At 39.0% G+C, this 24,287-nt stretch overlaps 1 protein-coding gene across 18 annotated transcripts in view; it reads right to left on the reverse strand.

Moving 5' to 3' along the window:
• Positions 1-1,192: 1,192 nt before the first annotated feature.
• mical2a (microtubule associated monooxygenase, calponin and LIM domain containing 2a) overlaps positions 1,193-24,287 on the reverse strand; it is a 57,225-nt gene continuing 34,130 nt past the window's right edge. For 2 of the 18 annotated variants that reach the window (XM_053238174.1, XM_026930830.3), the window contains 21 exons: positions 23,864-23,964; positions 23,036-23,293; positions 22,823-22,938; positions 22,544-22,670; positions 21,077-21,167; positions 19,578-19,725; positions 18,470-18,669; positions 17,092-17,198; positions 16,838-16,912; positions 15,538-15,669; positions 14,749-14,862; positions 13,876-14,130; positions 13,611-13,718; positions 10,343-10,402; positions 8,960-9,055; positions 8,592-8,674; positions 8,363-8,435; positions 6,960-7,064; positions 4,450-4,630; positions 4,267-4,343; positions 1,193-4,170 (listed from right to left, as the gene is read on the reverse strand). In XM_053238174.1, coding sequence (XP_053094149.1) covers positions 3,793-4,170; positions 4,267-4,343; positions 4,450-4,630; positions 6,960-7,064; positions 8,363-8,435; positions 8,592-8,674; positions 8,960-9,055; positions 10,343-10,402; positions 13,611-13,718; positions 13,876-14,130; positions 14,749-14,862; positions 15,538-15,669; positions 16,838-16,912; positions 17,092-17,198; positions 18,470-18,669; positions 19,578-19,725; positions 21,077-21,167; positions 22,544-22,670; positions 22,823-22,938; positions 23,036-23,293; positions 23,864-23,964 — 2,885 coding nt within the window. In that variant the 3' untranslated portion in view covers positions 1,193-3,792. The other 16 variants (XM_034308622.2, XM_026930831.3, XM_026930832.3 and 13 more) reach the window with 16 other exon arrangements.

Here is a 24,287-nt window from a genome sequence, read left to right on the forward strand (position 1 = left end):
AAATACAAAGTATGACGTCATTTGGCAAATTGCTGTAGTATAAGAGGACTAAAACACTTTGGGACAGGCGGTCGTTGGAAAATAATTAACTTCACATTGGGCCGCATCACACCACCCTGTCACTGATTCACAGTAAGGTAACTAGCCAACACTTTGAATCAAGCAAGTTAAAGTTATAATCAGTAATCCCACGACTTTGGGAGCTTTCTCAATTGAAACAGGTGAGTAGAGGACTTTGTCAAACATTAAAAAAAAAAAAAAAAACCACACCATATTTCTGTAGAGATGTACAGAAAACTCTACAGTAGGACTGAAGTAAAAGGAACTAAATAAAATTTAATTTTGTGCTGATGAGCTTCTTCACAATTAAATGACGGCATTAGGATGTTCAGCTTTGGATATAATTGGTACTTAACTGGATGCACTTAAGACACAAGACATAAGAGGAGGATGTTTTGGTGGGTTATTATTCCTATCTGTAAGTCGGAACACCTATAAAAAGCAATTAATTCATTTCAAAACTGCTTGTTTAAAAAAATTAAAACAAAGACGTTGATTAGTTGATTATCAGAACACTATTGCCTTGATTTTATTTCTGATTTTGCTTCCCTCCAAAGAGCATTAGTGCAGGGGAGTTTACTTTTTTAGTAGAGTGATACTGACCAAAGACATAATAAAGATGCACATGAGTGTGAAGCTCTATCTGAAACCCACTGGAAAGTTCTCTAAACTGAAGAGCTTATCTGGTTAAAAAAAAAAAAAAAAGAAAAAGAATGATGTGACTATGAGGGACTCATGGAAGTATTTTAAGGCTTGTGAGGTTCAGCGTGTTACCAGCTACAGAAGACAAATCTCATCCTGGTACAAATCTCATCCTGGTACAATCAGCATTCCCGGCCATATCAGTACTGGGAATGATGTGAAAGCACTCCAGATCGATGGCACTCTCTCATACCAGACTCTTCAGCTGAAAAACAAAACAGCCGCATCTTGCAATGGAAAGAATGATAAGAGTTCACTCGTGTACCAGCCCTGTATATCAGATCTGCACGAATACATGTACATTCATTTCCATTTATGGTATTAATTTTTTTATAGAGATTTATTTTTTCTTCACAGGAATATGCTCAAAATATGCACAAGAAAACACATTCACGTTTTTTTCCCCATGGATTTATAAATGAAGAGAAAATTCAGGTTGCTTATTTTATTTATTAAATGCACATGGCTTGGCATAAATAAAGCAAAGAACGTATTCTTAATACAGTTTTGCAACATGTCAGGTAAAAGGTGCTATTTTAACGTCCATTTTTTTACGAGGCACAAAAGATCCGTTGATGGGTTTCGTTAATGAGAGCAGCCTTTGAAACAGAAAAATTATTAAAATGTGTAGTGAAGATGCTCTGTGGAAAAACACAATAAGACCATTCCTGTTAGTCATGACTTCTAGTAAAGTTCAAAAGCTGAAAGGGAGTGCCTTGTCTTACGGGCATGCCTTTCCCAGCAATGACACATCAAATGCAGATCCAAACACAACACCTTAACTCTGCTGTGCAAACACTGATACAGAGAATAAACAACCCCTGCAGACAGGAAATTAGCCGTTAAGAGCTGATGTAGCTCAGGTACATTTACCATGCTCGTGATATCCACTATGTAGTGCACATGTGCATGCTGTCATGCTTAATGGACACACCACTGAGCAGTGCATCATGGGAGCATGTGGGTGATCACCTTGAGTCTGTCAGTGACTCAGAGCATGTCAGGTGTTGACACAGCAGACAGGTCGAGAAAGACTACAAGTGAATAACAGGAAAGAGAAGAAACATGAAATATGAAGCAGAAATAAAAGGCTACAAATGCCACACAGTGTGAGATTAATAGCATGCATATTTTTGTGCATTTTGTGTCAATGCCTTGTCTTTAACAATGTACATCTTCTAACAAATTAAACACAAACCACATAAGAGAAAGGTACATAACGGAACAGTACAAAATATACCTTCCAGTGTATAAAAATACAAATCTCCATAGAAAACAGGTCTGCTGAGTTGTAAAAATGTTCAGTGCATTCAGACTGCGCACAAAACAGTTCATTAACACTCTTATATAACGCAGGGGTGTCAAACATACGGCTCAAATGAAGTTAGAAGCCGTGTTTTAAATTAAAATTGTACTGTGGAGCGTAATTAACATGGAAGATTTGAAATAAAAAGAGCTAGGTTCTGTTTTTCTACTAGGGAGAAAAAATAGAGCAATCAGCTCAGAATAACATGTACCAACAATATGCAATTCCTCATCAGCAAGATTCTTCTTGAGCATTTCTCTGTTCAAAACATACAAACACATTTCAGTTCCAGGTTGTAACACACACACGATTGTTAATGATCTCAGTAATTTTGACTGTGGCATGATGGTCTGGTTTGAGCATTTTAGAAAGTGCTGATCTCCTGGGAGTTTCACACACAACAATCTGTCGAGTTTACACAGAATGGTGCAAAAAACAAAAAACATCCTGTTAGTGGCAGTTATTTGAATGGAAATGCCTTGTTGATGAGAGGGAGGATAGGCAGGACCAGTTTGAGCTGACTGGAAGTCTACAGTAAGTCAAATAACCACTCTTTACGACCGTGGTGAGCAGAAAAGCATCTCAGAACACGTCGAATCTTTACAGCAGAAGACCACTTTGGGTTCAGCTGAAAACAGGAATCTGAGGCTACAGACTCATCAGAACTGTACAGTTGAATGCTGGAAAAACATAGCCTGGTCTTCTTCCAATATGTACATATAATATATATAAAACAGATTTTTTTTAGGTCTGGCCCATTTGACATCAAACACGGTAACATGGTCTTTTACCTAAACGAGGAAGTTTGACACCCCTGATATAATGTAATGAAGATTAATCTTATCTGTCTAAAAACCACTTATGTGCCACTTCAGATTTAACCACGTGTGATTTTGAGCATGCCATGTGCCACACTCATAAATCTGTGCGTCTACAATATTCTCTGAATTTCCTCTCGCCTGTAAAACTCAAAGTTAGCTAATAAAAGATGGCACCAGTATGTGAGCACATAACAGTCCTATGTCTGCGATATACAAAAAAAACTAGTTTTTTCATTATATTCAGCAGTGAAATGTGGAAAATAACTTGAAATTCACGAACCATGAACTAGGAGGAAGAGGCATTAAGAGAGTAAAGCGCATCTACCAGACGTTTGAATCTCATGATGAAACGTGTAAACATTCGGTGTCAGTAAGTGGAATGTGAGGATGGGTCAGATGATAACACCCTGTTTGGTTTGGCAGGTTCTTTGCACAACACCAAAAGCAGATTCAGTTCAGTCAGTCAGTATATTCAGTCAGTATACTTGCAGCAAACACACAAAAAATCATTTTAGATTAAAAGTTATTGTACAAAACATGCAGAAAACATTGCTCCCAATCCTACAGGGGTACAATCCCAGGCAGCTCACTCATTAAAGTGCTTTAAGTTCAGTTTTCAAATTTTTCCCTTTTGCCCTTCCTTTTTTCTAACATTCTGAGAACTTTTGTAACATGAGATTGGCAAAGAAATTTTTCCAAGATCAACTGTTCAATTCCCAGCTTTCAGGCAAAGGAAATAAGCAGCAGTCATCTCAAGGTTCATACAGCATGTCAAGTGAACAAAGTGTTCACGTTCTAGTAAAAAAATGTTGTTATTCTCAGCTAACCATCAGTTTTCAGAGTGCTGGACCATTTATTTTTTCAATAATGGAGGGTAAAGAATAAAAGCTTTAGCCTAGTGGTCTACGTGAGGAACCCACGGCCCAGGTGCTGCTCGAGCCACTGCTGCAGGGGCTGCAGGTCGAGAGGTCCGGTCTCGGCATGCATCTGCAGCAGGATTTCATAGAGTGCCACGAGCAGGGGCACCCCCACGCTCAGCAGCTCGTACAGGATGGTGTAGTCATCTGCGTTTTCCCTGAGGTGCTGGCCCAGAGCCTGAGCTTTCCCACCCAGCCAGTTACAAACACGACGCGGCGTAGCACACACAGCCCGGCTCACGTGCAGCGGCCAGAGCAGGCTTCTCCTCAGCACAGAGGACAGAGTACCTGGAGACTGCGCAGAGCTGCTGTCACTCTCGGCTGGACTCGGAGATGCACTTTTCTGGGTGGTGCTTTCAGATGGCTGAGGAATGGGCAAAAGTAATACAAAATGCTGTCAGGATAATTTGAAAATGTTTAAGAGCAAAGCATTATGGCAAATAATGTGGTGAACGTTTACCATCTGTGGCTCCAACATCCTGCCGCGCTTTATAGCACATTTACGCTGAGAGAAATGGAGCTTGCAATACAGCTTTCCTGTGACCGGAAAAAGAACCACTTTATAGAGAGCATCGGGGAAAAGGAGTGTACATCTGACATTAAAAAAAGCCAAAAACAACACGCTAACTACGTATCAGTGTACCCTGTTCTGAGTCGAAAGCCTGTCCGCCCTGACATAAAGGAGCGCTACAGGTATCACAGCGGAAACACTCTCTGTGGAAGAACAGCCCCTCGGCACTCAAGCGCTCCACCACGTACACCCGCTTCTTGCATGCATAACACACATCACCCAAGCTCTGGGGGAATTCCCTCCTCAAGGAACCCTGGGAAAGAGGAGAAAAAAACAGCCAAGTCAGAACTGAAACAGTCTAGCAAGTTATTTGGGTGGGTGTCCAGACTGTAGGTTGCTGTGGGAAAGATCATGCTGAACAGATTATGTGACCTCAGAGTTTCTTTACAAAAAAAAGTATTACTGAAATACTGAGAGTTCAGGGAGACTTCTCATCAGAATATATGACCCAAAAAAGTAATTCTACTGCACGTCATTTTAGTCTTCTCAGAATCTCATAAGTTGTGATAATAACACACTATTTGACTAGACTAGATTCCAATAGCAATCTCTTACAAACCTGGAGCAGAAAATTCATTCAACCTTCATTTGGCCAATCTTTGCAAGCTTGGTATAGCAATTCGATCCTGAGTATATGTATCAGAAATGCTGGATCGAATCAGATTTGATCTGTTTTCCAATCTGATACAGGGCACATCTGCTCTTAAAGCACACTACCCTCTTAAGTTAGCAACAGAAAGTTGGCTTGGTTTCTACAATGTCAGTGTTACGTGTGTTACGAGTGTAGTGCAATGCCACTATCTGTATCTATATCTGCATCTGAACCTGAAGTGGATGTGGATTAAAACCTGAAGGATTTACTAAATATGAACCCTATCACTATGCCCCTGGAAACAGTGGAAAACACTAAAAAAAAAAAAAAAACAGAGATAGAAATGCCAGAACTATCAGAATGGTGTTCATAACTTGTCTCAAATAGAGATGTTAACAGTTTTATTTATCCTGCTAATGCAGATAATATTTTTGTTTGTACTTGCTTGTGTTATATTCTAACGAATTTTATCGGTTCTATTTCTCACTGGAATTTAATCGAATTTAATCTATTCTATTTCCCACTAGACAGTTACTAAGGATGTTCATGTTAATCCCAGTCCCAATAAAGAGCTGTAGTCTTAACCAGATGCTTTGTGAACCTTTCTAGCAAGCTTTTCAGGAAAAAAAAAAAGAATAGTCCACCTCCTATTCTAATCTGTATTTGTAATCATTTCAAACACATTATCTGTTCAATCTGAGTAATGTATTCATATTCGGGAGCTGGTACACTAGCATATTTAAATGCAATGTTTGCTTAGCAAAGTCACTCGAGCTTATTCAGTACTAGTATTACAGCAGCTGTCATTTTCGTATGCTAACTAAATTACTGAGTTATAAAGTAATATTGTGTTCTTTGAGATGGCTAGTGAGGCTATTCAATCTCACTTTTCAGTACCTACTCTATCCTTGGCAGGGGGTTGGTCTAGTGAGGCTAGTTTCAGCCAAAATGACTTGATGGTAGCTGTATTTATGTGCTACTACAGTAAGGTCACATTGTTCCTGCACCAGAATAGTGCTGTGGATGCAATAAGGGCTTATGTGTGTCTGTGTGGATGACTTGTTGCTTAGTAGCCATGATTGTTTTCTGTTTTGCTATGATAGTGCTGGATATTAAGCAGGTGTAGACAGTGCTACTGCCCATAACTATGAAATATTAAGGGTGTAGGAGTATGCACATGAAAATACTTTATTTGGAAAGTCCGTGTAGTACGGCCCAAATGTAATTCTTGCACGGGGTCCGTGTGCCAAAGTTTAGCCACTGATTCACTTCAAACAAAAAAAGTTTACACTATGGATAAACACTATACACACTATACACAGACTATCAGTGCCATAATGAAATGAGACATCGTTTTGTTCTGTGCTGTCTTGATTTGTGTGGTTTTTGGATACACTAAAAACCTCATCAGTCATTACAGATGGCTCATGGAATGTCGAACTGTCAACATTGTGGCCAAATAGTTGATGACTTTTGTGTCTGAGCACAAAGACACTCTACTGATGGGTGACAACCAACATAAAGTGTCTTACTAAGGTGTTGAACAGCTTCAATGTGCTTCGACATGGATTCTACTAGTCTCAGGAACTATACTGGCGCAATGAACATCATTTTTCCAAAAGATATTGCCTCAATTGGTGCTTTTAATGATGGTGTTGGAGAGCGCTGTCTAGACATGTCACACCAAAATCTCCCATAGGTGTTCAACTGGGGTGAGATCTGGTAAGTGTGAAGGCTATAACATATGATTTATATCATCTTCATACTCATGAAACCATTCAGTGAGCCCTCATCATAAATGTGTACATACTCAATGATAAAAAAAAAATACAGTTAAGCTGCATATAAGAAATACAGCATGCAGGGAAAAAACTAAATTTTAGGGTAAATTACTGTATACTGTAAATGGATATATTTTTGCAGTAATTTTTTACACTAAATCTATAGCTCTGAGCTCTGAGATGTTAGCTCTGCACAGTATGTGTCTTACCGGTGAGGTTAAACAGGCGTCTTTGGGCCTGTGATCGTTCTCATAGAGAGTAAGCAGCCTTTCAGCCCGAGCTTCTACCACCAGAGACACTTTCCCAACAGTGCGCTAACAGGCACATGGCAGGAAAAGACAGGAGGATGAATATGGAAAGTGGGCAGAAAGAAAGATATTTCAAGAAGGTGGAAGAAATATGAGGGACAAATAAAACACACCAGACAAGATGCCTCACTTGTTCTGTATTTGCACCATGCAATGTTTGACAGTTGCTTATTTATGTGATACAGGCTTCAGAAAAGACAGACTGCATGTCCCTCAATAAAAAAAAACAGTGTTACTAAGCAATCATGTGGTATTTGGAATATTTGGAGTATTTTACAAAGGTATTTGGGACAGTTACATAATGAGCACCTCGTTTTTGTACGGCAGTTGAATCTCCCAGCAGGCTGAAAGATAAAACAGGCTTCTTTAGGAAATGAAAAGTGTTTCAGGTCAGACATCTGGTAGGGGAGGAGTGGACTGTGAGAAATATTTTCTCCATTCTCAGTGCGGTCAGCCAAATGTTTCAGAGCCTGCTGTGTGCTCCTCTGGTTTGGTTTAGTTACCCAAACTACAAGGGCGGAGCAGACTGTCCCACAGTAGAGAGCCACCAGAGCCAGGAGTAACCTCAATAACACAAAACCATGCTGTCACTCCAAACCAAGGTCAAACCAAGCACAGCCACTGACTAACACACACTCGAGACTATGGAAAATCAGGCATCTTCAGATACACTATATGGCCAAAAGTTTGTAGACACCTGACCATCATACTCATATGTGCTTGTTGAACATCCCATTCCAGAGTTTAACCCCTTTGCTGTTCTAACAACCTCCACTCTTCTAGGAAGGCTTTCCACTAGAGTTTGGAGCGTGGCTGTAGGGATTTACCCATTCATACACCAACCCTGGCAAACCATGTCTTCATGGAGCTTGCTTTGTGCACGGGTTCATTGTCATGCTGGAACAGGTTTGGGCCTCTTAGTTCCAGTGAAGGGAAACTGTAATGCTATAGCAAACAAAGACATTCTATACAATTGTGTGCTTCACAACTTTGTGACAATAGTTTGGGGAAGAACCACACATGAGTGTGATGGTCAGATGTCCACAAACTTTTGGCCTTATAGTGTACCTGCTCAGACTGAGGCACTTGTTTTGTTTTCTTCCGTCCGTCAAAACAAGTCATAACTCTGGTGATGCTACACTAAAAGTGTAAACGTTGTAAATATTATGTAGCATACAGTTTCTCCTCTTTCTAAATCATTTAGTTCATTCTGTTTGCACTTTTACCTTTTATCTATTGTCTTACAAGATACAAATACAACAATCTAACAATCTTAATCTAGGATATAACCTGTAAAAACTCACCACATGTGAGTTATTCTCTGTTTCTCCTTTAGTATCTCTTTTAGAAAGCAGCATCCCTAAGTGCTGAGGTTTGCTGGTTTTAGAAAAAAAGACAAATGACAAAAGAAGGCCAAAGGGGAAATGCAGACGGTTAATGAAACCAGGTTAATACAAGATTTGATTCAAATGTTATTACAGATATAAAGGACACACAATGTGAAACACCGACGATGGAGAGAAGAGACACTACCTGGATGGGAATGAACAGGAGGAAGTAGGAGAACATTGTGATGGAGGTAAAAGTGAGCTGGAATGAGGAAGGTTGATTGCAGTCTGTTAAAAGCAGATTGCAGACAGAGAAGTAAGCAGAGGAAGCAGAGATGGAAATATGAAGTCAAAGAATATGTACTGTATATGTATTGTTTTAAACGCTAGTGCATTTAGTATTTATTCATTTAGTATTTATAATAAAGGCCAGGCACTGTTCAGTTTTATTAGCAAGCCTCATTATTTGACGAAAAAAGGGACCCACTTCAAGTCATGATAGGACACAATAAGTAAAAAAAAAAAAAAACACACACACACACACACACTGACAGAGCACACATAACATGATACCTTCTTAAAAGTCTTAATATTTCTATCTCTTTTCCACTGAGTCATCTCTGTTTCTTTTTCACAGGTAAGACTCGAGGTGCTCCTATTACTACTTAACTGAAACCACAAATTAAAAGAAAATTCAGCATGGATACAGTGACGTTTTTAAATCAGCAAAATGTGCATACAAGAATAATGCAGCTCAAGCAATCATCACTACATTTTTACTCTGCTTCCTGATCATGGCGCATGCGCAAAAATAAGGAAGGTGGTAATGTGTCACGGAGCATCACAGCTGTAAAAATGTATTGCGTTCAAAATGAATGCGTTATCAGGTTTAGATGTGCTGCTGTGACATCCAATCGAATCATGTCCTTTACATGATGCGAGTTTACACCGCTGCGCTGCTGAATTCTCAATTGTGATTGTTCAGAAGATGTTGATTAATTTTCTGTAACAGCAGTTCTGACACTAGTGCCAGCTATAATGCAAATCACAGGTTTCTAGTAATGCACTTGCAATACGGTATCATTTCTATAGTAAGAATTAATTCGCTTGTATGGTGGATGCCAATTAATAAACATTAATGTGTGTATGTGTTGTTCTTTAACAAAAAACGTATAATTGTTGACATGGTGAAGTTGTATTTAATGTGTATGAAAGGAAACACCAGTGTCAGTGCTTTGTAACAGTCAAATGTAAAGCCTTTGCAATTTGTGGTTTCCCAGTAATGAGACAAAATGCACTTTTTTCTCTTATTAACTTTAAGACACGTAAAAAAAGTGAGGCTGGTCAGGGAACGAGTGTTTATAGCTGTTATTTCCACAACGTCCAGAAATGTAACTATAAACTGTTAAAAAGTATGTGTCGTTCATTAATACATGTAATACATTGCGATTGTCAGCAAATAGCTGGGATATAAGGGGAATATATTACTTTATTACATAATGGATTACGCCACAACCCTGTCATTGTTTATTGTCCTATAACAGCACACTCTAGGTTATTTCTTCTTTAATTAAAAAGCGTTACAGAAATATAGTCACAACTGAGTGGTTTGTTCCTGTGTTGCGAATAACCAAGCCACAAAAAATCTGGGTTTTAAAAATGGGACGTGAATTTTAATGCTTGTGGACATAAAAATCCCATCAGTACCACTGGATGTTGGATTTTAAATGTCACACTCACCTTGTTTTCATTTATGACCATGGAAATAGTAATTGAGCACAAACAGAAAAAACTGACTTGTGCACAATAAAAATACTGACAAACTGATGCTAAGCAGCAAATTATACTTGCACTGGCATGAAAGCATAGCCTCGTGTGTTAAAAGAGCGGTCACTATAACCACTGATAAATAATAGATCAAACACATGTTAGAAGAGCCAAAAAGAGTCCACCTACCATATGTGACCCATTCACTGAGTCTCTCTGAATGTCTTTTTTAGGAGGCTGTACCTCAGGCTGTTGAGATGCATATGTTTAGAAAGAAAACAGACAGAAACGAAGAGAAACACTCAGGCAGTCAGAAAGTGATGAAAAATTATCCACAGCAATATTGTCAGTTCTGTATAGGCTTGAAATTCGCACTGACAAAGATGATAAAAAGCGGAGCTGGGGGAAAAAGGTAAATAGACTGACGGGATGTACGATGCAGTGACGGAGAGACAGAGAAAGTAGGATGAATAGCAGGAACAAGAAGGACAGAACATATATAAAAAGCCTGACACAAGCAGGTCAAACAAATAAACGCATGTCTAGTGTGAATTTATGTTCTGGAAAAACCAGACAAACTGCAGGATGATATGATACGAGAGCTTATGATTCACAGCTAGAAGATAATTATGGAGCAACTAGAATTATGTTCATTATGCACTGATGATATGCTTAATTTCATCTTTCACTTAATACCACATTAGTAACATGCCTAACTAGTAACAGGCATGAAATTAACCTAAAATATCCTGGAACGCTTCAGTATAGGAGGTCATATTAGAGATTTATATATAGCTGAATACTGCAGTTATTCATAATTTAGTGTTCTCATATGCTTACCTTTCCTACTTCACCTTAATAATGACTGACTCCAGAAACGCATGTGTCTCTTCATGTAATGTAATGTGTCAATAATAGTTTGAATTAAAAAAAAAATACTCACATGAAATTGAAATCTATTTAAACATCTTGTTTTTAGACATCTCATTTAATGCCCAAAACCTGTCAGACAAGTTCAACTCTTTTGGTGTACAGTACAGATACAGATACATAGATGTACAGTATATATGTATGTATATAATAAGAATAATAGCTGTCTCTAGCTGTCTTTTTGTTATTGCTAATCTAAATCCTATGATTTAAAAGTGCAAGAGGTAATCGTTATTCATTCCAGCTACACCTGGTAATAATTCTAGCATCTGACAAGAAAATCAAACTTAGTAAATGAAAAAATATTAAACTCATGAATCTTCTCTTAACATCTGAGACACACATACCACATGTTCTTCATCTCTTTTTGACACTGTACATTAATATTATTTATATATTTCCAAACCCTAGGTCTTAATGTATGGTAGCAAAATGATTAAGCACATATAATGTTATATTATTCAGGAGGAACCGCTTGGTGTTTAGGAGACTTGTAAAAGTACTAGTAGGATTAGAATAGGATTGAAGTATTGATGAGTTTGATTTCTTTCTGACTGATCGATGAACAAAACTAGACGTTTCCCTCATACAGAGACTGGGACAGGAATGTCTGCAAAACCGCACAATCATTTGCAGAACCACTTCCTCTATAATACTTACAAGAAAAAAGCCGCAAATAAACACATAATAACACAAATTATGAATGTGACCATGGAAAGGCATTAGAGCGTAGACTAGAAATGCTGCACTACTGCAAGTGGAATTATCTCCAAGCAATCCTAACGGCTGAAGAAGATCATTTTGATATGGTTTGAATGATTTAAATGTTAGAGTTTAAATGTTGTACTGATCAGAAAGCATAATAAAGTGAACAACCACAGTAGGAATGTAACCAAATATGAATTCACTATAGGATTGAACAGATAATGCAAATAAGGCCCAGGATTTCTATATATAAGACTAGGGTGCATTGGGACCGGGAATCCTGTGGGACAGAATAAAAAAGCTGCATGAGGGGGAGGTTTTACTTTCATGCGATGCAGGTGCAAGTATGAAAGGCGTGCAAGCATGAAAGATGCAAGTATGAAGCTTGTGGGACAAAAAAAAGGCCACGTTCATCAACGCGAACTGTACAGTAGCGAAAAAAAAAAACTGTCTGGTCAGGGTCACAGCGGAAATAAAAGCATCTAAATTTGCTAAAAATAATCACAGTCAGATACAAACAAAATAACTGTGCAAGCAAGATTAAATAAGCCTGCACTTCTGTAGCTGAGATTAATTATCAACTGATGTAGAGCCAGAATTCACAGACTATGTTGACAGAGGAGCAATGAACTAGTGTTTTACAGTGTTTCTGGGGGCGTAGGGTTCATATTAAAAAAAAGTGGCCACGCCCACTTTAAATTTAAATCCAAATAGAGAACCAGATACAAAATATTTTGAGCACTTAACAGATACAGAGAGTGTCATTGTGATACACCCCAAGATCACAGGCTTCAAGATGTTTGAATCAGATGAGAAACATTCGGGGCCATATCATCTCAAACTGTAAAGGAAACCGATTGGAAAACTGGAGCTCGTTGGGTAAATTGAAGCATATTTTGCTATTAAAATGTCCAAAATTAAAAATATTACTACTGTAGTAATATAACAATCCATTCCTGCCCTGAAAGCCTTTGTCTGATTCAGTCATGGACATTAATGTCTTTCCCTCGTGTGTGTAATAAAAGAGTAAAGTCCAATAGCAGAGGCAGTGGAGTCAGTGCTTCCATCCTCAGCGACTCACAAAGCCAAAAGAGTCTCTGAGCGCTCAGACTTTACAACACCCAGCTTGCTGAGGGAATTTTATCTGCTTTTCCAGGTTTCTCTCACTGGGCCCAATAAACCACATAATGGAACAAGTGGAGCACATTAATTTTAATGATTTCTTATAAAAACAGGGTATGATTATGTTGAAAGGAACATGCAAGCTGTGACGTACATGGGCATTTATTCACTGACTCAATTAAAATAAAACAGGAGATTAAAAATTAGCAAACATCATGTCCTTAGTTGACCCACATGCATGCGTCCATGATAAAAACACAGACTGGGTTGCACCAACAAAGATTAATCTTAAACTTTCATTACGTCTAAGTTTATCTATTAGCTTAAGATGTACAAAATTTTAAACTTGTTATAAAAATAATCTGGATTGCAGTTAAGCTGTAATTTAATCATAGTTATTAATTTTATTGTCAAATTAGACTTAATCCTGTTGCTTCAAAATTAAAGAATGCATCATAGAACTCTGAGGTTAGAAACGAGCTACTGTGGTTAAACAGAGGCTAATATTTTCTCTCAGAGGTTAAAGATATAATCCCTGATTTGCCGTGAAACAAAGCTAAAACTAAAATACAACATAGATCAACGAACCATTAATTTGCTCTAAAAAAAACATTTAATCATTGTTTGTGCAAACCATCCACTGGCAATATGCGGTTGAGTAACTGAGAAGACAGGCCACACCACACAGTATCATAGTCACCTGACGTGGGACAATGTTGTTACCAGAGAACAGAGAGCTCAGGTGGACGGCTTTCTCCTTTATGCTTTTTCTACGAAACTCTCTAGTGTTTTCTGTCTGCACTTTCCTCTGCAGCGGGTCGGGGACAGAAAGACAAAACAGCAGGAGAGCAAAGGAGAAGGATTTAAGGAAAAAGTCTGCATGTTAAATATGAAGTGACAGAGCAATAGAGTAAAATAAAAAGGGAGGACGGAGGAGAGAAAGAGAGGAAAGAGGAGGCGATCACCTGGCTGATCTGCTCCTCCACTCTCTGCAGACGCTGCAGCATTGCTCTCATGGTCAGTATGGCAGAGTGACAGGATGCAGCGTGGTCTGCTTCTGGTTTCTCTGAGTGTGAGGTGGGTTGCACGTGTGTGTCGGTAGGCTTAGAGTGTGAGCGTGAGTGTGGAGCGTGAAGAGGGTGGGTGAGATTTTGGCAGTCACGCCGAGGGATGTTAAAGGGAAAAGGGAGGAGAGGAGCTGAGCAGGCTGATGGCTGGATCTGTAAACACACAGCAGGGCTCAGCTATCTGTGGGAGTCATTTACACTGTGAATGTACAGTGGGGTCCACAAAAATCTGAGATTTTTTTTTTTCATTTAAAATTGCAAATAAACAGGTTTTAGAATTTTGAAATATTTAAAACAAAGAAAGCAAATGTTCAATATTTTGAATATTTAATATTCAAGATTCTGCACTCTTTCTAGAGCCCTATTTAAATGTAAGCAAATTAGTGATACTGATCACGTTAACCGCTTTGTACAAAAGGTCAGATTTTCCTCATGCCTAATCTCTCCTATTGAAGCATGTGTTCAGACGACACTCCGATGGATTTGATCTAAAACGGATCCAATAGTTTTGCACAAACTTGGAGTCCATGCCAGCTCGAGTGCACACTGTCATTAAAGCAAAAAGGGGACGAACCAAATACTAAGAAACTCTGAAATTCATGGTAATATCGCAAAGATTCCACTTTTCACTCAAGTTGTTGTCAGTAATATAATTTGTAACGAAATTTGCTGTATTAAATTAGAACAGAATGCAAAACAGAAGCATTTTCACTAGCGCTCTCAGACTTTCGGACCCCTCTGTATGACTGACTGTAGATTTTGAAGATCTACCTGTTTTTTAGGAGGTGGAGGTGGTGGGGTTTTCTTCCTAGGTTTTATGAAGAGTGGGAGTTCTGTCAGATCGAGTGATGGCGGTCTCGGAGGGCTCAGAAAATTTGCGGTAAGCTGAGATTGTTAAGTCAGCGGCGGTGTCAGAAAGAGAAAGACGATGTGGTTAACAGGCCAGCAGGAAAGAAAGAAAAATTACTGGAGAGAATTTAAGAGAGCACAGCTTCACATTTAGAGATAAAACAAAGGCAAAGTGGTTTTCCAGGGCAAGGACACTAAACGCTTAGTTCAGGGGTCATCAGTTGGGGAAATGCTGTCAGGATGCGGACACTGAAAAATATTTCAGTGGACCAAACAGAGTATTTGCCTCGAGAGACACTAGAGACATTATGTCTTTATTTAACCTCTCTTGTCTGATTAGTGAATTGATGGCTTGTTAAAAAAAAGGTCATGATGAAATAGATATAGTTTCAAACAGGTATAGTTTGAGAAAGATATATCCTATGTGTCAGATTCAAAACCACGGCATAAAAACTGGTAAAATGAAGTGCCACTATGACACAAAACATAACCACTTCGTATTGTCTTCTTTATAGCCATTGATTAACCACTAATGGTTAAGCATTAAATGATAATTGTGGCCATTCAGTCATGTTAGCTGCTGATCAGGACCTTTCTGAGTGAGGAATTTTATGTAACCAGAACCTTCCAAAATTTTAGTTGAATAACCCTGGATTAGCTAGAAGAAAGCACAAATTAATAGTGTATTCACGAGGGATAGTTGGACTTTACCTGCCTACGCAGAGTGCAGCTTGGAGTGCTCTCCTCAAACTTCGCCAGCAGCTGGGAAGCCATGAATTTGACTTTATTCTCTTTCAGTTCCTGCCTCTCAGATGCTGTGTTTTGACCAGAGACATTGTTTTCCTGACCAAAAAACAGACAAAACGACAATAAGCTCTGGCATACACTTGATTACGCTGGGATAAACCAGTATAAACCAGTATAATCCTGCATTAACAATGATGGAAGAAGCCGGAAGAGATTCATTTTCAATGAGACTTGGCGATTTGCAGTGACGTCTGGCGACACAAAGTTTAACTTTATGCAAATGAGACGCGAAGCAATGTGGCAAGCACACACTGGAGTGACCCTTGTTTTCACACTAGCAAGCCACAGAGCAAGAGGCATTTTCTATGTATGTGGAAGACATGGAACTGCGATTTCAGCAACAAGTGACAAAGGAACATTTGCTAAGATTAACAGTGGTTACATTTTATCTGATCATGTACTATATCTCAATAAATGTGTATAGAGCCATTGCGAAGAAAAATAAAGCTTGGGATGAAGTAGCAGTGGTTGTTGGTGCCTCTGGTGAGTGTATGTAGCTAGTACAGTTAGCTTGCTTTGTTTATCTGATATCAAAGTACACTCTTCTAGTACAAAGTCTAGCTTGTAACATGTAAATCAAACAACATCCACAAGATGCAAACTAAAAGCGAAAAGCAACTTGTCACTTGCTAGTGTGAACACAGGGTGAGGGACGGGGTGATGGTATGCTTATTTTCCTCAACGAAAAACTAGATATTTGTTCTAGCCACAGCCTAAGACCTAATGAACTACTAGGTGATAATCGGCATGCGGAATATGGACGTGAAGAGTGGAAAAAACACCTATGCATTTTCATCATATCTAAATTGCAAATGTTGTTTTCTCATCGTTCTGACACTAGAAAAAAGTCTCACTGCATGGAGGCAATTTATACAAAAGCATTTTTCCTTTAGAATTATTTATTTTTTTTGGCAGGAATGCATCTAATTTGTGGTCAAATAGGCCAGACATCTCATTTTAGCAGGAAGACTGTAGTGGACAGTTGTGGACAGTGGACAGTTGTTTATGAACTAGCTATGCACTACCAGTGAAACCATGGTAACGGCAACAACCAGGTCTAGAAATGAAATTGCCATTAGTGACCAAAACAGAGCAATCTGTACAACATGAGTCTCTAATGGAGTGAATGCAGGGTGAAAGACACAATGTTTGTGCATTATATATGGATAATATGTAAACTTTTTAAATAATGTACAACATTTACCTGTTCCAAAAAACTGCAGACTGTCCTCCGTCTTCTTTTGAAAAAAGAATCATTATCTTCCACCTTTTTGTCATCCTGAAAGATAAAAAGGAAAGAAAAGCACTGAGGCACTGATAAAAACTGTTTAATATATTCAAAGGACTCATTGAACTGGATGGAGATGGAAGGAGTTGTGAGGTCCAGCCCAAAGTAAACTGGAACAAAATGTGTCTGAAGGGAGATTAAGAAAAAAAAAAAAAGCTGATGTGTCCTACCTTTGGGATCCGTTTTCGCGGCTGTGTAAAGCTCATTGATCTATAAACAGGTTGAGAAGCTTTTTCAGTGCATTCCTCATTATTTCCCCCTATTTCTCTTCTTGAATCTGAAATAAAAATGACAAAAATATTTCCAGCTTAGTAAGACATGGACAATTAATAGCAAATGGACTGAGTGTTTCTTAATCGAATTTGCTGAAACTTTAGCCTACTGAATGGAAAGCAAAGAAATGCAGGGGTGAGCACATCTGCTTTTCTCTTTAAATGCCCACTAATAAATACGTTTTTTACTTTTTTTCCTGGCAAGCTTTAATGGAACCAATGATAGTATATCAACTAAACGTACGCATTACAATATTACAGTGTTACTGGAGAAGTGTCACGTGAGCTGGTAGGTTTCAGAGAATGGGGAGTGACTTACACTGAAACGCAGATCATCTCCATAGATATTTTATCTCCTCTATCTCTAGTGAAGCACCCTGGACTGAGGTGAACACGCATTCCTCTCACAGCAGACTGCATGACATAACAAACCTTCCATTTACAGATCTCTATCCAAAAACACCTTATTAGTTTTAATCCTGTGATCACATGACAATGTCACTTGTAGATGTGTGGCAGCTGCTGGTGTTGTTGCTTGGGGACGTGGCCTGTCGTGCGGTTTTAAGTCCTATAAGTTGGGAGAAGTCAAAATGTGTACACTCTCAACAATTCCTACACAACACTGTTTTATTTTTTGTTTATACCACAATGTTGTTGAATGCTCAATTCTGGTCAGAAGGTGTAAACTTTGTATAACAGCAGCTCTGGCAGTAGTTCTTGACTTGGATTGGTCTGAGGAATTCCCTGCAGTTCCATCCATCCATTCTCTGTACCGCTTATCCGACACAGGATCACAAGGTTGCCTGAAGCCTATCCCACGGGACTCGGGATACAACTCATGTTTGGACTGGAGCGGAAACTGGAGTACCCCGAGAAAACCCCTGAACATGCAAACTCCGCGCACACAGAGCAGAGGCAGGATACAAACCCCCAACGTTGGAGGTGCGAGGCTAACCACTAAGCCACTAAGCCCTCTCCCCTGTGGTTAAATGATTGGATTTGAGGCTTTTGTGCATCATGACTAACTTGTATAGAATCGAGAAACTTTAAATTCTAATATTATTTGTCACTCTGCTGACATACCTGCTAGCCTGTTGCTTTGCTGCTCACTAGTGCGAACATAAGGTATGAAATATGCACCATAATTAAACACGAACTTGGTTAAGGGACATGGTTGTGAGATACACATACCTCACATTCCACCCACTGGAGGACAAAAGTCACCATTTTGACATTGTGTGTGAATAATCTGTTAATGAGAGATAACAGTGTCTACCTGAAGATGGCAGAGGCGTTCCCCTGAAGAGCTCGTAGAATTTGGACAGGTAGGTCACCATGCTGTTCTTGTCTGGCTCTTGGCCGGATGCTAGCTCCTTGCCCGTAGTGAACGGCTTGATGCCAAACTCCTTTTCCGCTGTGTCAAATGCCAGCTGGACATTTTTAGCAGAGTCTTCTTCGTTAAGGGAATCATAATCACTAGAGCAGAGAAAGTGCAATAAGGGATCCACATACAGTACAAATGCAGGATAAAGATGGGTTTCAGAGGTCTAGGTTTAAGTCAGTTAAAATGCCTCCATATGAAATACGTAGTTTCGTATCTTTTTTTAAGCAGAGATTGGAGAATACTGGTTTATAATTATAACCAACTAACAAAAACAGCTTCTGATTAATAAGCTGATTTGCAATAGTGATTTTTCCTGTTTAGTCACAGATTAATGCAACAAGACATACACTGTATGTCTCTATCCCAAATAATTCAAATGTGGAAGACATGATCTTTTCTAACGTGTGGGCACCATCACAGAATTTTAAGGGTTAAACTAGCTAAAAAACTGTGTTATCTCTGTCAGCTCTTGACGGATCAGGTTTTGAGGCACACACAAAACTGGCCTTTGATAAAAGTGTGTGAAGTGTAGCACATGGCGACGCTGTCCAAACTGCCCCTGATCTGATCCCCGTCATGGACAGAAAGAGAACCTTCACTGTAGAGGCCAAAATATTTTTCACAACTCCTGCTCGTGTTTGGATTTGCATGACAGCAAACTGTGTCGTGTCAAGAGCTCATAAAGCGATATGAGTGATATCAGGAACTGCTGCCATACGAGCATTTCAGTAGTAAATTTTTGTTAGACATGTTTACAACCATGCACTGTTGAAATTGTAATGTGTGTCTGATAACCAGTGAAGTTCCACTATGACATAATGATTCTTATCTCTTTCAGGTGGTCTCGGATCAGCCTTAATTTTGGCATTTATATTTCCGGTATCTACGCATGAATATTTCACTTCTCCTCTGATAATATTTAACTCAATATAATGCAACCATAATGCAATAACTTATTGCCATATCAGTCCCTGTGACGTTAAAGGTGGTGCAGTCTTACATGAGGTGTGATCTGAAGCGGTGGATAAGAGCGCAGAAGGCCAGGCCGCTGGTCCACGATGAGCTCAGGTCAGTCACACTGACGCCTTGATAGCCCTCTGTCTGCTTCTGACACCACGTCAGCAACCTGCTGGGCCTGATCTCAGATTCTGTAACACAGATATGTGCACACACAAACACACACCCAAAGGATTATGAGGCTAGGGATGTACCCTGTGCCATTACATGATAACAGTCAGATGAAAGCAGAGATTAGAATTTTTCTCAGCCTGGACACGTACTACTGATCCTTCAGATACTGCATTTTGTTAACACGGCAATGTAGTGGTTTAATTTTTGACTCTCCTCACTAATTTACTCTTAGTCTAACAGAGTAACAGAATACGAATATTGAACAGATAATGTGTTATAAAAGAATACATATACAGATATGAATAGGAGCCAGACTATTCTATTCACTATTTTTTTAGAAAGCTTAGCAGAAAGAGCATCTGTTTGAGACTAGATCCCATCAGGACAGGAATCCTGCAGGACTCAACAAAAAAGTCACATGAGTGGAAGGTTTTTACTTTCATTTCATGCGATGTGGGCTTGGGTCAAACGAAACATGCAGCGGCCCTTATTTTAAATTGGCCTACTCTGTTTATATTTTAGGAAATAGCACCGGTTAAGTTCATCGGAAAATATTTCGAGCAGGTACAAACAGATATGACTGCACAAGCTGGACTAAAAAAGCCTATGTACATCTCTAGTTGAGACCAACTGTGAACTGGATTGATATAGTTCATATAGCTCTGAGCCAGAATTCACACACCATGCTAACCGTGATCCTATTTCTACCTCTTTACACTGCTTCCTGGGTCGTATTGGATTTGATGGCTATTTGGAGCACTAAACAGATAATGATACAGTTAATGGCATTGTGTTACTCCCCTAATCTAGATTAATTTGAGCCATAGGATTGTGTACTTTAGTGTATATTTATGTAACTTAAGTAACTTCTTAACTTCTTATTTTTAATGTCATAAAAAATGCTCTCAGAAAACCCAGAAAAACTGACAGATCAAACGCTCTTAGAATAAAAAGTTAGAATAAATAAATGAAATCTAAATTCACTAGCTAGGTAGAATGTGATTGATGATCAGGTTTGTTATCACAGAGGAAATATTTTTACAGCACTATAGCTTCACAGCACTATAGTAGGCCACAATTACACATTTCTGTTAACTTTCCCCTGTCTACACACAGACCACCGACTATGAAACCCTCCTCTGTATGTGACTCCACTAATGAAAACAATCCTTAGTCTCCCACACAATAGAGAAGCGCAGACTCACACCCATGCTGCTGTTCTCAGAGTGTTTTTAAAGCAGGAATGTGCTACAGAAAGGAATTTCACTCTAAAGGATTTCACCTTTAACCTTTAGACTTGTCAAACATGTCTCGGTTTAGGTCTGACTCAAATGTAGAAGGGTAAGAGTGCACAGTGATTTAGCTGACCTCGTCGTGCCAGATTAACTGGGCGCCGTATGGTAGCAGCTCGTTCCAAGGAGCAGGTCTTCAGTTCACCGCACATGTAATAGTTACGGACCTGTGCACGAAAAGAACAAGTGTCAATTCACTCATCAGGCTAAATATTCTTTACTTACTACATAAGGCTACATAGCACCTACATAAAGCCTTCATGACAACTGGCATAAAGCCTTATTCTAGCAGCTGTTAACTAAAATGAAGCCTGCATTCTTCAATTCTGACGTCAGTGCGACATAATGTGGTGTTATCACACTTACAGGCTTACGTTATGCCCTCATGACACCTGACTTTGTAGCTCAGTGCACTTCTGTTATGTCAGTCATAAGGGTGATGATGTGACGTTACTTATCATGTAAGTGAATAATTGAGAGCAAAGGTGACACTTCCGAAAGATAGATAACTAATGACAGAGTTATAGATATACTTGCCCTGACCCTTAACTAAAATGCATGTCTTTTTTCTTTTTTTTTTTTTTTTTGAATACTTGGCATGGCACTGTCATGCCACTGTAATTATGCAGTTATGTATATCTTCTCTAGACCATGTGAAGTAAATAAATATTGCACTGGGTAAATGTAGCATAAATAAAATGTAGTAGCATAATAAAGTAGTAATGAGTTTAACTGTAGCAAATTAGTGAGGTGTAATACAATTGTAAGTGTGTGTAATTATAGTAAAAAAGTAGTAATAGAGTAAAGCGTGTGTAGTGAAGTAGTAAAGTGAGTTTAATTGTATTAAATTGGTGAAGTGTAGAAGAGTAGTAGAGTGTAACTGTAGTAAAGTAGTAAAGTATAGTTAAGTACTGAAGTGTAGTAAAGTAGTAAAGGGAGTTTAATTATAGTAAAGTACTGAAGTGTAGTAAAGAGAGTAGTAGTATAGTAAAGTAGTAAAGTGAGTGTAATTTTAATAAAGTAGTACAGTGTAATGAAGTAGTAAAGTGAGTTTCATTATAGTAAAGTAGTAAAACATAGTAAAGTAGTATAGTGAGTTAAATAAGTTAAAAAAGTAGTACTGAGTTTAATTTTAGTAAAGTTGTTAAGTGCAGTAAAGCATTAAGGTGAATGTAATTGTAGTAAATTAGTAAAGTGAGCGTAATTGTACTAAAGTAGTGAAGTGTAGTAAAGCAGTAAAGTGAGCGTAATTGTACTAAAACTGTGAAGTGTAGTAAATTAGTAAAGTGAGCATAATTGTACTAAAGTACTGAAGTGTGGTAAAGCAGTAAAGTGAGCGTAATTGTACTAAAGTATCTACGCCACTTGACTCGATGTCAACTTGATGTTGAAACTGACATTGAGAGCTGTCTTTATGATCGTTAACGCCTGCAAAGGCCTTCATGTATGTTATAAATAAAGGCCAGTTGTCATGAAGGGTTTATGCAGGTGTCATGTAGCCCTATGAACGCCCCTTAAGTAATAAAATAAGAGTCCACTGCACCTGGTGTGGTCTGACACAGTTGGAGTTGAGGTTGGGATAACGTGTTCCAGGATCTATGGTGTACTGATCGAAGTTCTTGGCGATATTTTCAGGTGTTGTTTGAGGTAGCAGTCGGTAAAGACTCTCCCTGAGGGCAGAAACCCAAGACAACCAAAGCAACAGGGTAAAGTCTTTGAACATAAGATAAACATCTTTCTGGGCTTGGCTTGCTGCATGTATCCATGTTTTAGTGTGTGTGTGTGTATTTATGCGTATGCCTATTCTCTAAACCATGCCAACCTCTCAGCTAGCACTTCCAGTGGCCCTCTGCCCTGTGCCCAGCTCTTGATCATCCAGGCTGTATCAAAGGCTGCCAAGAAGCCACGGGCACACCCTGTACCCATGGGCCAGAAAGGCTATAATCGCAAACAGATCCAAAATTAAACACAGGACAAAAAAAAAAAAGAATGAAAACCAAATAAGCAAAGCAATGCACATATTCTGTGAGCTCACCTCCAGCAGACTATCTCCCACCAGTGCCACCAGCAGCTGATGTCCAAACCTCTCTCTGACCAGTGCGGCGTTTTCTGAGGCATACATACAGGTAAAGTCGAACATGGCTACATCTGGCTGGTCGAGGTGATTCATGGCGTACTCCAGTGTGGGCAGCTGGTAATGCGTGGCGTAGTCAGCAGCCTCCCGTGCATAGCATAGCAGAGCCTCCTGGTTCACGTTGTCACTGCTGAGCAGAGCCTCCGTGTCGATATAATCCTAAAGCACACAATCAGCATCAACACATTATCATCCTTCTGTTTTCTCTTTAGAAGGAAGTCACTTGGTTAGTGATTTTCCATGCAGAAATCTGGAGTGAAACCACAGAAGTCGTCATATATCTTAAAAAAAGAGGAAGCCCCCCCTTTTTTTTTCAGGAAACCACCAGTAGGAGTTTCATCATATTTTTGGTTTTGTTCAATAAAGCATTTGGAGAGGAACTTGGACACTCTAGGCTGACAATGATTGGTGATGTGATCTCAATGTTACGTCCTATTTTTTAAGTGGTGAATCAGAAACGTATATAAGTCAGGATGAGTTTTTGACACCTGAATAATATGAAAATGCTCATGTGTGTATGTGAATAGAGAGAGAGAGAGAGAGAGAGATCATAAGGTACTGACATATGCTCTTACAAATGTTTATGCCCTCATTTGCTGTGTTTATAACAGCGTGTTCTCACAGCCTCTTAAACTGGCAGGACACCATAACAAAAAAGTCTGTGCACTCTACGCCACCCACACCTTTCTTAAACCACTTCCTCTTTAGCATGCTACACCCACTACTTACATGAATGATGACTCCCTTATCCAGAAGACTCTGCTTTTTAGCCGTCATGACGAAGTAGTGCGTGTTGTCTTTGTAGTACACAATGTTCTCCAAGTCAATGCCTGAACCAGAGACACAACTATCAGATGTGTCATTCAAAGCAGAACGGATATCTCGTAATAATATTGTCGATTATATAATCCAATCTTTTTATATTACTTCTAAATGTGCTGCAGTGTGATAATAAAGAGTTCAAGGGAGGATTTACTGAGGAATTCAGCTCTAATGAAGGCTAGTCATAACAAGTATACACTGTGTCTGTATCCTTGGAAAGAGCTTCCAGAGGAGAGACATAAGAACTTTTAGATATGAATATCAGTAACAGCAAGAGAACTGAGATAAGAATTATATAGTTTATAGCAACAGATAACATTAACATTCCCCT

This window comes from Pangasianodon hypophthalmus, chromosome 11 (assembly GCF_027358585.1).
Source record: "Pangasianodon hypophthalmus isolate fPanHyp1 chromosome 11, fPanHyp1.pri, whole genome shotgun sequence".
In the NCBI taxonomy this organism is placed as follows: Eukaryota; Metazoa; Chordata; class Actinopteri; order Siluriformes; family Pangasiidae; genus Pangasianodon; species Pangasianodon hypophthalmus.